The sequence below is a fragment of the Numenius arquata genome, chromosome 15, assembly GCF_964106895.1.
Source record: "Numenius arquata chromosome 15, bNumArq3.hap1.1, whole genome shotgun sequence".
Taxonomy (NCBI): Eukaryota; Metazoa; Chordata; class Aves; order Charadriiformes; family Scolopacidae; genus Numenius; species Numenius arquata.
This window is the reverse complement of record NC_133590.1, coordinates 4,991,813-5,005,624: the sequence shown is the minus strand read 5'-3', so window position 1 is coordinate 5,005,624 and position 13,812 is coordinate 4,991,813. Positions and strand designations below refer to the sequence as shown.

Genomic DNA, 13,812 nt, shown 5'->3' with positions numbered 1-13,812 from the left:
GGCCACAACTGGAATACTGTGTCCAGTTCTGGGCTCCCCAGTTCAAGAGAGATAGGACAAGGGAACTACTGGGGAGAGTCCAGCGTGGGGCAACAAAGATGATGGAGGGATTGGAGCACCTCCCTGATGAGGAAAGGCTGAGAGAGCTGGGACTCTTTAGCCTGGAGAAGAGAAGGCTGAGGGGAGACCTTATCTATGTTTAAAAGTATCTAAAGGGTGGGTTGAAGGATGACAGAGCCGGACTCTTTTCAGTAGTTTCCAGCAATAGGACGAGGGGCAACGGGCACAAGCTGGAACATGGGAAGTTCCATTCAAATAGGAGGAAAAACTTCTTTCTGGTGAGGGTGCCAGAGCCCTGGAACAGGCTGCCCAGGGAGGTCATGGAGTCCCCTTCTCTGGAGATTTTCAAGACCTGCCTGGATGCAGTCCTGAGTAACATGCTCTGGGAAACCCTGCTTTAGCAGGGGAGATGGACTAGAGGATCTCTAGAGGTCCCTTCCAACTCTGACAATTCTGTGATTCCGTGATATATTTAAAGGCTTTGAAAGCTTTGTGGCAGCAGTCCAACACTGCTTGCTTTGCCTTTGCTAGCTGTCTTAGAGGAAAAAACTCCATAAAGCTTAGAAAAGTGATCTGTCTCTGGGTCTGAGGTTCCTGTCACCTGTCAGTCTGCTGATGTAGCACCATGATATATGACAGCAGACCAGCACTCAAGTGATGTATTACCATAATATGTCAGTAATGCAATGGTGCTTTGATAGTGCTTAATAACCAGAGTACTTCACCGGGGAGAGGGCCAAGGAAGAAGGAAGACCTGGGCAGAAGGCAAACCCAGCGAAGTGCTGCCTCACCCTGTTGAAGTGCATGGTGCCATGAGTTCTAGATGGGAAATGTCTCCTTCGTCCCCAGAGCAAGGACTAGAAGTTGGGCAGCAGCATTCACAGGGAGGTACCTGGAGCATAAGGCCTCCTCTCTTGGGCTAATTCTCTGGAGCATGGGAACTTGTATTTCTGGTTGCACCAAGGTCTGGACTGAACCAAGGGAAAGAGGCTCCTCTCCTACCTTGGCAAGGCTGGGCATGCTCCTGGCAAGCAGGAGAAGTGAGCATAAGTTTCTCCAGACCGATGATTTTAGAAGGGCACTCATCTTCCAGAACAGTACAAAAGGTCAATCACGTGCCTCCCAGATTCTGCCTTACAGCAGGAGAATCCAGCCCAGTGCCCCAAAGAGTGAGAAGACAGAGCCTTGGCTGGTTCAGGCATGCATGTTCCTCCATCTCTGTCCTACAGTGCAGCATGTAGGTGAGGATGCAGCTGGCCCCAGTCAGGCCTCTTTGCACTGGTGCACTCCATCACCGACATCGCTGCGACGTGGTTTATTCAGTGGTGGGCACAAGCGGGATGTGTTCTCGGCCAGGCCCTCTAGGTGCTCCCACTATACAAGTAATGAAAGGCTCTCCCTGCACAAGGAACACAAGAGCATCGTTAGTCAGTGAGCCCAAACCAAGCCAAACTTTTCAGTATCAACACACCAACTTGGGGAAAATGGCTTTTTTTTTATCAACACACCAAAATGGGGAAAAGGTACTTTTCCCTCCTATGCTACAGGTCTCCCACACATGGCGGCCTTGGGTGCTGTTGAGCACCATGTTGAAGAATGAAACATGACAGCGATGAGCTGGCTCCAGGAGCAGTTATGATGCACTTTTCCTGAGCTGTACCATATCCCCTGATAGAGGAGTATTTGGCACAACCGTAAGAATAGCAAAACAGTAGCTAACAGTGCTTATACTGTCTTTAATAAAGGGAACAGTAAGTCCATCCATCACAGAAAAACAGCTAGATTCAGGCAAAGACTGAGCTACTGCTCATGTTTCCAGACTATGATGAGGGCTGATGTTTAAGTGCCTGCATTTGACTTCACAGCTGCACTTAGCTGGGTTTCTGCACATAGTTGGTTACTGGGTCTCAGTGGCAGCTTGTTACACCATGGTAATTTCATCATTTGTGCTTGTCTGTTCATAACTTGTATTTCAGGATTCCATGAACAGAGAGGTTACACTGGCATTGCTGTAATGAAGGCCAGACCCAAAGTTTTCAAAAGCTGAGACCTTCTGTGATGCTGGAGGTCTCTCATTACATCACTAACAGAAGGCCAAGCTAGTCCTTGGTTGCCTGACCTTTTCAGCTTACCGACATAAAGGAAAAACAGAAACAACTGGTCACTGATAATAAACAGGAGAATAAACAGATACCACCTGCATTCTTAAGTAATACGTACATAAAAGATTAGCTGCTTCAGGTCAGAGAAAAGATTTGGCCCTCACCTCCACCAGTGACCACTAGTGGACACCTGGGAAGCAGCATAAGTAGGAGACAGCCAAGGAGAGATGTTTCCCAGGTAACTCTGCCACACTCCAAAAACCTGCAGTTTATGGACCTCCAGATCGAAAGGAAAGGAGAGGGCAGAGGGATGTGTATGCATGCCCATGGAAGGAGATGGCTGATGTACATCCAGAGACATATTTCCATGCTCTCTTTTCCTTTTTAAACAGTCTTGTGCCAAGGGGTGAAGAAAGTGCCTTGTCTGCATAAGCAGATAGTTCTCCCCTCCTATTCACCTCCCAGGCTCCAAAGAGAATCAGGAAAGAAACAGAGATAATTATTTTTAGGGGGAGCAGTAAGAAGGAAGGAGAGGTAGTTGTTTTATCTTTTATCTTAAATATCTTGCCTTCTAACATTTCTCTCCTCACCCTCCGTGTGCTTTGCATGTCCCTGAATGACAGATGGGGTTGGAAGGCAAGGTACGGGAAGGCGAATTCAGTAAAGACAGAGCAGACTTCACCAAAAGGAAATTTGAGAAGAACAAGGACTAAAAGAGCAGCCAGGGGTAACTCTGATGTACAAAAATACATTTATTTTCAACAATTTCAAAACCACTGCCTTTTTTACAGTAGAAATATTCAAATGGAACAATAAAACCAAGAACAGTATATATATATGTATATATATGACTCATGCATTTGTATTACTGAGTTTAATACAGGTATTGCAATTGTCTGCCTCATTTAATCCTTTAAAACCATGGTGGTGGTTTGGGCTTAATGCACTGTCCGACATCATCAGAAGGAATGTGAGGATTCCGGTTTGGTTTGCCAGACCTGGAATGTGTGTGGGAACTGACTGAAGGGAAAGGGAGGAGAACAGGACATCTTTGCATGTCCCTGAAACCAAAGCTTAGTCCAGAAGAAAATACACACTCCTGCACATGCTCTTATTGATAGCAACTGTAACTGAAAAACTCTGCAGTCCCGTCACTCCAGCCTCACCTCCAATCCTTCCAGGCTTAGTGTTGGGGTTCTCAAGCACAGGTTAAACTAAGCAGAGGAATTATTGGGTGTTTACATCAGATTGACAGCCACACAGAGCCAAAAGCTGCATCTAGTCTCCAGGTCTCATGCATTATTCCTAAATTACAGCTAATACAGTAGAATCCATCATGGGGAAAGGCTGGCCAGTGATAGAAGGCACTGACCCAGTCTCTCGCTCTCTCTCTCTCTCTTTCTCTTCCTCTTTATACAAACCTACAGCCTGGGAGCTATTTACATTCTACTCATGGCATTGGCTCTTTCCCTCCTTACTCAGGTAAATAATAATCTACAGCTTCAAGGATTTCCATTGCATTTTCCTCAAGGGTAAAACTTGCAGGGGAAAAAAACCCTAATGCCATTCCCAAGTTGTTATTTCCCAGCATGACATATGCAAATCGAAGCGGCCAATACTCCAGTCGGTGATAACACCGCAGCTCAGTGCCTTCCAAAAAACATGGACAATGCTGGTTGCCCAATCCAAACCTTACAGAGGTCCCATGGATAGATACAGTCTTGGGTGTCCCACTGGGACGCAGTAGTTACCCTTCTAGTAGCCTAAAGGAGCAGCTTTCAATCATGAACACAAGCTTTTTTTCAGCTGCCATCAGCCACAGTTGTGCCCTAATGCTGCAGGTATAATCTGGGAAATATGGTCCCATGTACATCCTAGGGAGTTCTTTCCAAATGTGCATGGAACACATTCTGGTCCAGACAGCAGTGTGACAAACTACCCTGAGAGGTAGTGAGATCCATTAAGTCTCATGGGACATGAAGTTTGAGCCAACTGAAGAATCAGGCAGGGGTTTTTGACATTTAATTTCGCTCCATGGATTTTTTTTGTTAACTTTGTAGTGCCTTTAGGATAATTTTGGATGAAAATGACTTTCTGGACAGATGTTTCTCCAAAAATTAACTGTATCATTCAGAAACTTCTCAGCCTTCACTAAGGCTAAATTTATTTTTGAGAAGTGAAAATGTTTCCAATTTTTTCAGCAGGTTACTCCCAATTTTTTCCTCCTTGCTTCTTCCTATCTGTTATGAGATATTTAACAGCCACCTTTAAAATGGCCTTAAATGGAGGAAATGGCCTCAAGTTGCACCAGGGGAGGTTCAGATTGGATATTAGGAAAAATTTTTACACTGAAAGGGTTATTAAGCATTGGAATGGGCTGCCCAGGGAAGGGGTTGAGGCACCATCCCTAGAGGATTTCAAAAGACAGGTTGACATAGTGCTCTAGAGACATAGTTTAGTGATGTGGGGGGTTCTTTTGTATGGTTTTCTTTTGTTTTTTTATCAGAGTTAGGTTGATGGTTGGACTAGATGATCTTAAAGGTCCCTTCCAACCTAGACAATTCTATGATTCTAAGAGTTTAAGGGGAAAAACGGCAAAAACATTGTAAAAAATTTTGAAAAGAAATTTTGAAAACTGTAATCCCCTGCCTTTCTTTTTAAATCAACATGACATCAACCCCGTGAAAAATGTAGAAAACTCCGAACAACAATGAACATTTTCACTTCACTTCCCTGGCTTATAAAAGAAAAAGTTAATATGAAAAATAATAGTATTTCACATTCAGTCCTCTGCAGCAGCTCACAAAAGCAGTCCCTCAAATTCTAATGATCAGCAAAGACTGACATCAGCCCACAATTTAGCTCAAGGCCCACAGGACCATTGTTTATGTACGTCCCTCCCATCTAGACCTAAATGGGAAGCTATGGCCTTGTGCTAACAGTGTTATCACCAGACTGGGCCATTACTGTAAACTACCCTAGTGCTTCAGTAGAACAGAGACAGTAATGCAACAGTTTATGCACATGCGAAGGATGGAAACTCAAGGTTAAATAGAATAACACAGCCATCACTCTCCAACGTATATTAGGAACTAGAGCAGAAAAGCGAAGGAGGAAACAGAAAAGTATTATTTTTAAATCAACAGAAAAGGCCCACAAGCCTAACTGCAATGGAGGAGAAGAATTGAGAACATTTAGCTTTAGTACTTCACACAAAACCGTATTTCCCTACACTTTGGTTTTACAATTTTAATCTTGAAATACCTCCAGTGTTTTTCTGCAAAACTGTATTTAACCGCTTTTCTTTCCACCTGCAGATCTATCAGGATTATAACCTTTGAAAGACATTCTGGCCCACTAACAGAATGAACACATGTAGCTGAGACTGGTTTGCAGCCAACTGGCATGTTGCAATGCAGAGAAGTAGCAAGCAACACCTAAATTCTAGCCATCTCCTCATTTCAGTCCAGACATATTAAAGGTGATGTGAAGTCCTGTATCCAGATCCTAAAAAAATGGCAAAAACCATTGTCACTTGGCCTCATTTTCTGTTATGCTGCAAGCACTAGAACATCTTCTCAAATGTGCCTCCAATCTTCCTTCCACTCCTGCTGGGTCTTGTAACTCAACACTCTGCAGAATAAGGTCCATTTTTAACATTGTCAACTCAAGAAAAATGGATAAAAATAGCTTAGCACTAAGTCAACATCCTGCCCCAAAACTCTACCGCTCCCAAGGGCTATCCTCAACTCAGTGTGCTACAAGCTTCCTACAGAGCTTTTTCACTACCTTTTCTTCATTAATCTCCCTGTTCTAATCAGAAAGCACCAACCCACCATGCACAAATTACTGTGATGGCATTTCCATCCAAAATTGGAAGCAGCCATTCTGCAGCACTCGTAAGAAAGATCTTTCCTAGCTCAGTTATGCAGGTCTGACCATGCATCCCCCTCTCCAAAGAGCAGTCCTTAATCACATGCATCACATTCAGCCAAAATTGACTACTCTTACACATCCTGAATAGCACTTTACCTCACCAGCTGCTAGAAGCATGACTTCTCACTGGGAATAATGGACTTGGCAGTGCTAGGTTAATGGTTGGACTCCATGATCATAAAGGTCTTTTCCAACCTAAACGATTCTATGATTCTACTGCAACCTGGCCCACTGTTGAGTTGAGGCTGTACTGGGTACTGCAAGCACACTGATATTTGTCCACACTGAGATGCTGATAATTTTGCATTTGTTTTCCTCGTTTTCCCTGAAGGATGTTACGAAGATCCTTCTTAGAAGTGGACAACAGTGACAGAGGTGAATAGATGATGAACATCACTAAAATATTCATGACAGGCTCATAGTCTGTCCTGCTAATATCTTTTTCTGCTCCACCATAGGAAATGATACTATATATATATATATATAAAAAAAAAAAAGGCTTGCAGTTATACACAGAGAAATAAACTATGTTGTTTATAGACAGCAGTGTCAGATTGAAATATGACAGACAACTGGAACACGCGTGGAACCAAAGCGTGCTTCAAGTGCTCACCACGGTCCCGGGTTGGCTGGCGTGTACGAGCGCGCACATGTGTGTGTGTGTGCATGCGCGTGCGTGTGCGTGCATGTGTGTATGTGGTTCAGGTTTTGTTTTAAACATATCTTCTTTTACTAAACATTAAATTATTTCCCAAGAAATAAAAAGCTATGTACATTTTAATTATCTACAGTAGGCCTTCGGCATCCTTGCTATTCACATGCACGGGGTTTGGGCTGCATCCATAAACTCAGGCATGGTCCTTCATTGCTTGTGGTGCTGTCCCCTCCAGACAATCTACAGTCCAAGGAACACTGACGTGTGTGTTTGCTCTGATTTTTTTCTTTTTCCTTTCTCAGCAGTCAACGGTGCCAGAGGGTGACTGAAATTAAAAGCAATTAAAAGAGGCAAGATCCTCTAAAAAGCCGAGACATGCATGTCATTGGAAAGCGAGGGCTGTTGGCGTGTTGCAGAGCCTGGTCCAACAACCCAGCCTGAGCCCTCTGGCAAGATGAAGTAGCTGATTCATGACTTCTTTTGAAAAGGGCTGAAAAGGGACAATTTACCTACAACACCTTGCCTAAGGTACTATACCCACCTATTGGAATTGAATACCTTATTCCCATTCTATATTTAACAGGAGGCTGGCATTCAAATCCCATTGCACACTTGACTCATTCTTTGCTTTTTCCTTCTAATTTGATGAATATTTCCTAAATATGAAGACCTACTGCTATTTATGAATGCAGCCCTGGTAAACAGAAAAAGCCCACCCCATCCCCTCCCAAATGATAATAATGACATATAACTCTTTCTTTTTTCATAATAATAATAATAATAATTATAACAATAATAATTACAAATAAAAAGTCAGAAATGTTGTAGACCAAGTGGATTCTCAGTATTAAACACTAGTGCAGTTGGGGATTTCCTTTGTGCTTTCACTGTTGGCAATTGTTGAGATGCTTCCTGTGGAGGAGAAAATGGAGAAGAGAGTCAGTGCAGTGGGTTCAACAGTTTGGTCTATAATGCTTCTCACTTCTTCTTAGGATATGCTTGTGTAAGTGTAAAGACAGAAAATGTGCTTAAAACTAACACATCCTTTTTTGTATTTGCAACAAGCATGGAGCACGCAGAAAACCTGTTACTACAGCTCAGCTGACCAGCAGTAAACTCATTAAGCTATTACTGACATATTCACTTGTAATGATAGCATACCGACAGTCTAAGCTGGGCTCAGCTGACTCTTCTGAGGGTTCAGGGAATTTGGGACACCTCCACAGGACAGACAGGGTCATGAGAAGGCGAAGGTGTGAGCCACAGCCATTACTAACTCCTGTATACTTGCTGTTTCCAGGTTCCTACCCTGGTCATGTAAGACTTAGAAAAGCTGAAAAACTGTAAGAAAAACTCCCTGTTGTGGTGTTGCAGAAAGAGATTTTCTCCTTATCTCAGTGCCTAAGGCTCTGCTTGTACCTGAGGACACAGTCGCTGCCTCTCCTAATACCCCAATGACCAACACCCCCCCACCCCAGACTGTGAAACAAGCCCCAGCTGAGGGCTGTCTCTCACCCATCACTCGCGTGTCCAGCTCTTTGTCCATCAGCTCCTCAGGGTCTGTGAACTCACTCAGAGTGATTTTGGGGGCATTTTCACTTTGGCTGACAGAGCCAATCATTTCCTGCTCCTTGTCATGCTGAACTTGGGCATAGATGTTAATCCAAGGGATTTTCCTGTGCAGGAAAGGAAAACAAAAGGTTATATTTTGTAGCACAGGGATCTTTGGCTTGTCATTGATTAATCAGACCAACTAAATTGAGACCAATTCCAGAAACGCAGCACTGGCAGTGATGCAAAGTATCAGGTCTCAGAATGGTGAAAGCACCACAGTGATGTTCAGCTCTGAAAGTGCCATTAGCTTAATTCCAACACCAGCCTAAGGCCACCCCAAATCTCAGGCCGCTGCCTTCCTACCCTATGGCCAAAGGCTCCCCCAGCTGTAAACCTCAAAGTTCTGGTCCTGCCATTTTAAATGAGAAGTCATGCACACAGTGGACACTGCACCCAGCTCAGAGAGCAGCAATCAACTAAGTACAATCAGCTGCAACTGCCAACTCTCTCAGTATTTACTACATGATCAGGGGTGCACCAGAAACCAAAAGTAAAAATCAATTTGAGCACTACAATCAAGTGAGAAAAAATTGCTAGGCTTGTTTCTATTGACAAGTCCACACTGACTCAGTAGCAACTGCCACATCTGAAAGAGTTATAAAGAATTGGTCGTGCCTCAGAGTACAGAAAGGACTTGAACCTCATGACACCCACCCAAAGTCTATTTGTTACCATTTCATTGCAAAACCAGTTTGCCGTGCTATGGATCATGCAAGTTTGCAGGGTCTTATTTTCCCTTGCTGCTCAGGAAGCCAAGAAAATGAAGGGATTATTTCTTCTTCCTTCTTCCAAGAGAAGCTAACTTGGACTGCTAGAACAATGTCCTTGAAAGTCAGTTAGTTAGACAGATAGTTAGATAGGCCCAGACAGATAGTTAGACAGTAATCCCTGGAGGAATTCAAGTTTTAAATCAAAGAACTGAAAAGTAATGTGTAAACCATGGGGGTTGCTAGGATTATCTATGTATGGTTGCTGGTTGGAAGGTGACTGACCGTTTTTCTAATGCCCTCAAAAGGACTCTGTTCCATGCAGTCCACATTGCTAAAATAAGGAAAAATCAGAGAATTTTTGCAGTTTCTTAAAGCACACAGGAGAGAGAAAGATGTGTTCAAAGAAGCTATATAAAATGCCATCTCTTTATGATAACCTGTCTGCTGTTGGACATATCAGAGATTGAAAGCAGTGGAAATTGCCTCAGCTCTCATGAATTCAATAGATTTATGCTGATTTTACTCCAGTGAAGTTCTGGCCTCAAACGACTTGTGTTACTGGCTTGATTTGGCATTCTGTTCTTAACCAGCAGCAAGTCAGGACATATTTGGGATATTTAGCAGCAGTTAATAAAACTCGCGTTCTTCTCCCTTTATCCCGCCCTCTCTTTCTAACCCTCAGACATGCCCTAGAGATCACTAGAACACATATGCACTACACAGGGAATGCACACATTGGATGAGAGAGGACAAATGCATTCCCATAGGACTTAAGTGCCCAGAATACGTCTAGAGGTGTAAAGATACACGGACATAAGAACACATCTGGAGGTATTGGAAGACTTAGTTTTGCTTCCAAGCAATGCAATGGTAGAGAAGTAATGGTTTTCTGAGCTTTGAGAGGAAAAGTGAGAAAAGCTCTTTAGAGTTGTGAGGCACAGAGCATCCAGGTATTTCAAAGAGTTAGAGAAAAAAAGAAACTGAGACAGCTGTACGTATGTGCATCCCTACACACATACCTAATCCTGCTGTGCCTCCCAGCACAGACACGGATGGCCACAACATCCCACTGCACATCTCTGAGCACACACACACACACAGACTCCTGCACTCCTGTCCCAGAACACATACACGCTGACGGCCCCATTGCCCCACTATTACTCACCACGCATACACATGTAGTATTGACCTGCCATATGCTCAACCTCCAAGAAAAGAAACAACCTTTTTACAGATTATTTCCCTACTTTTCTCCCTTTCTTCCTTTTCCACTCAGACTTCCTCAACAAGCGTCTCTCTGGCAACAGTGTTTAATATGCTGGCTGAGTCTATAACTTGATGGACTCATAATAAGGAGTCTGTGTGCAAACCAGCAAAGCACCAATTCTATAAAGTTGTAGAATTAAAAATTCATGCAGGCCCATGCTCTCCCAAAAACCTATTCCTGTAAGCAGCAGTTCTGTATTCAGGCTGGGATCACCATTAATCAGAAAAGTACATATGGCTAATGGATCTCTGCATCACTGAGAGCTAGAGGAAAGCTTTGTTTTCACCTCCTTTTTCCATTAAGAATTGTTGCATGCTTTCACTTCTGATCCACTGACACAGAGGTTTCAGACAGAGCTGAACAGTCACTTTCTGTTCTGAAAAATAAAGCTAGCGGACACTCTGGGTATCTTAATCCTAAACTTTGTCATTTTGACCTGGGTTTGTCCTCTTTGGGACAGAGCATATAAGAGAGGACAAGTTGATGAACTTTGGACTAAGCAAAACCAATGCTTTAACCACCTTCCCTCTCACTTCCAATTTGTGATACATTCAGTTTTCAGACAGAATTTAACAAGGCAGGGTGTTCCCAGGCCTGGAGCACTGAACAAGGCTGATGGCTGCTATGCTTAAGACTCAGGATGCTTAAGTAGTATAAGGGTCCGTTTTATGAGCTGTAGTAGCATAACATGACCTGGAAACTGCCAAAGTGGATTACCAAACTCTCTGCTATCTGTGCTGCTCTGGTAACAGATCTCGATGTATTCAGGATCAAGCACTAGAATCACTGCCACCCACTGATTTTGAAAATGATTAATGCAAGAGGTTAGAAATGAGGGGAGCTTTAAACCTCGAGACTAGGATACATGCCTGTATTATCATTCCATTTGTAATATTGTTTGTATCTCACTAACATTATTAGAGATTACCAGCCTTATCTTGGGCTGCAGAAAAGCTGGAAAGAGAAACATATAGCTGGAATCTGGACAGGAAAAGCTCGAATTTCCCAATTTGGAGGAACTACTCATGTCCAGAATTTTACTTTTTTTTTTAAAGTCAGACTTAGCTTATGCTTTTAATACAATATTTTGCCACTGGGCAGGATCTGGGCACATAGACCATTTAACACAGTAAGTCCTGTACTGAATGCAAAGTTCCTCCTAAAGAGCTACATCTGCCTAAAACATATTCTCATAAGGCAGCCCTTCAGCAAACAGGCCATTCTTATCCCGTATTTTGTTTCACAGCTTGCAGCAGTGAAGTGCCATGGGCCAGCACAGGTCCTGCCTGCTGCCTGGAAGCAAAAGGTTTATATTAACATCTGGCAAAGAAAATCTCAGCACAGATTCCCAAAGGCATTTTGATGCTTAACACAAAATTTTCTGGCTTTGACGCTCCCACCCTTAACATAATCACACCTGTTCCTCTGCAAGACTAAACTATTCACTTTGCAAAATACAAATGAGATGCTGCAGCACTAAGGCGATTGGCCAGCTGGATATAGACTGTATGAAGACATCCATCATGTGATTTTTTGACTAAGTCTGCATTGTGTGGCTTAGCACTCAGTGAGCACACAGGGTTCCCATTTCTGGTCTGTGGTTCAAACACATCTACTGAAGCAGGTCACAGCTTGATTTCTGAGCTCTTGGTGAACTTTCAGAGCACCAAGCTTGCAGTGGAAGGGCAGTAGACGGTCTCCTCTCTATATATGAGAAATAGGGAACTACACTGGTCTAAGCCTTAGATCGGAGTAACTCGCTCTACATGTGCAATTCATGCACTGCTATGCCTATATTTCCCGTAAACCACCCAGTACCTCTTCCTCCCATCCCCAAAGTTTCTCAACTTACCTCTTGAATTTGTAGATTAAAAAAACAGCCAGGCCTACGAACACCACAGACAACAGCATCAGCATCGCTGAACTGCTATGACCCGTGCTGGAATCAACAAGGGGTGCTGCAAGAGGAAAGGCAGAGCATTACATTTGCAAGATATTATTAGGGAACGCATAACTACCAGAGAGTTGAGCTCAACTCTGCCTTTGCCACATCCGCTTTATCACCTCTGCATGATGCACGCTGCTTTCTGCAAGACCAATCAGTAGGAAACAAGTTGACGATCTTGTCCTTTGAAAGACAAGCTCCTTTTTCAAGACAGTACAGACTAACATCTAGCGCAGAGGCACAGCAAGCCATGCTTAGCTGAATGGCTCATCATTCCTGTGTTAACACGCTGGGCTATTTCTTGTCAGGCTTTTCCAGGGACTGGAGTGGAAATGAAATTTATGAAGTGTGGCTTAATGCATTTCTATTCCCCTTTGGAGATGCTACCTCGGAGCATACATGAACAGTGTGACTCCCATCTTCCAAGGACATATGTCTGTCTCACATGTGACAGAGATGTGGTCTTGTGAGAAGCTTCACGGTTCATCCTTGTATTGGACCTTATGGGCTTTTTAATTGAGTCAGTTTTCATAATGTGGAGGAGCCCAAAGCGATAATCCTGAGGCCAAGCATGCACTACATTATAACATTTTGGAGATCTGATCCGTCTATCCTTGACATTTTGGGTGGGCTAAATAGAGTGTATTACTATACCTTGTTTATGCAGCTATTCCCACAGCTCATCAGAGCAGACCATCTTAATGGCCTGAGCACTGTGCTGAGAATCAAGAGTCTGATGAGAAGTCTCTAATGATGTGCAAATGATATTAAGTAGCAGATGAGCGTTTCTTACTGCATAAATATTTGGTTTGGGTTTTTTTTTTCTGTTCTCTATTCTTTTCCTGTCACCCAAAAGATGGGGACAAAGTCTGTGCAAATAGACTCACTTCTGATTCCATTGCCAAATTTTCACACCTAAGAATATGATCCTGCCAGTATTCTGGCTCTACAACTTCTACAGATTCTTTCACGAAAAAGAATTGAGTGTCATTTCACCCGAGTCAAAATACTATGGGAATGATCATGAGGCAAATGCAGCACCCCACTCAGGGGGTGTGAGAATAGTTGAGCAACATAAGCTAAAGCCACCTTTTGCAGTGTCTTACTAGAACAAACCCAGACTCTGAACCTAGAGACTGCAGATATTTATATCTCATTCCCAGTTTTGCAAATTAATTCATTCCAGCCTACTCCTATAAACATCTGACTCTCATCCCCAAACAACAGTCAGAGTGAAGGCAAAAAGGCGTTCCCTGTAGGAAAGGGTTACAAGCCTTGGTTTAGCCCAGCTCTTGGCTCTCTGAAAGTCTCATGTAAAAAGATGCTGAAGTGTATTATCGTGGGACAGGAATCCCAATCTTTCAGAGAGGCTATCAGCAATGTCACATGCACAAGATCCCACATTTCAGATGACTGCAAGAGCAGTCATAAAAACCAAGGGCAAAAATAAATCCGTCATTTCCTCTGTAGTCATCACTGCCTCAGCAATAGCTGAGAGCTTCACACAAAGCTGGCTGAAATTC

The 13,812-nt window shown here is 43.3% G+C and overlaps 1 protein-coding gene across 1 annotated transcript in view; it reads right to left on the bottom strand.

Moving 5' to 3' along the window:
- Positions 1-7,600: 7,600 nt before the first annotated feature.
- The window catches only part of SORCS3 (sortilin related VPS10 domain containing receptor 3), a 313,553-nt gene continuing 307,341 nt past the window's right edge, over positions 7,601-13,812 (bottom strand). Inside the window, exons 25-27 of the mRNA XM_074159130.1 lie at positions 12,197-12,302; positions 8,269-8,429; positions 7,601-7,665 (exon numbers count right to left, since the gene is read on the bottom strand). Coding sequence (XP_074015231.1) covers positions 7,601-7,665; positions 8,269-8,429; positions 12,197-12,302 — 332 coding nt within the window. The remainder of the gene's footprint in view (positions 7,666-8,268; positions 8,430-12,196; positions 12,303-13,812) is intronic.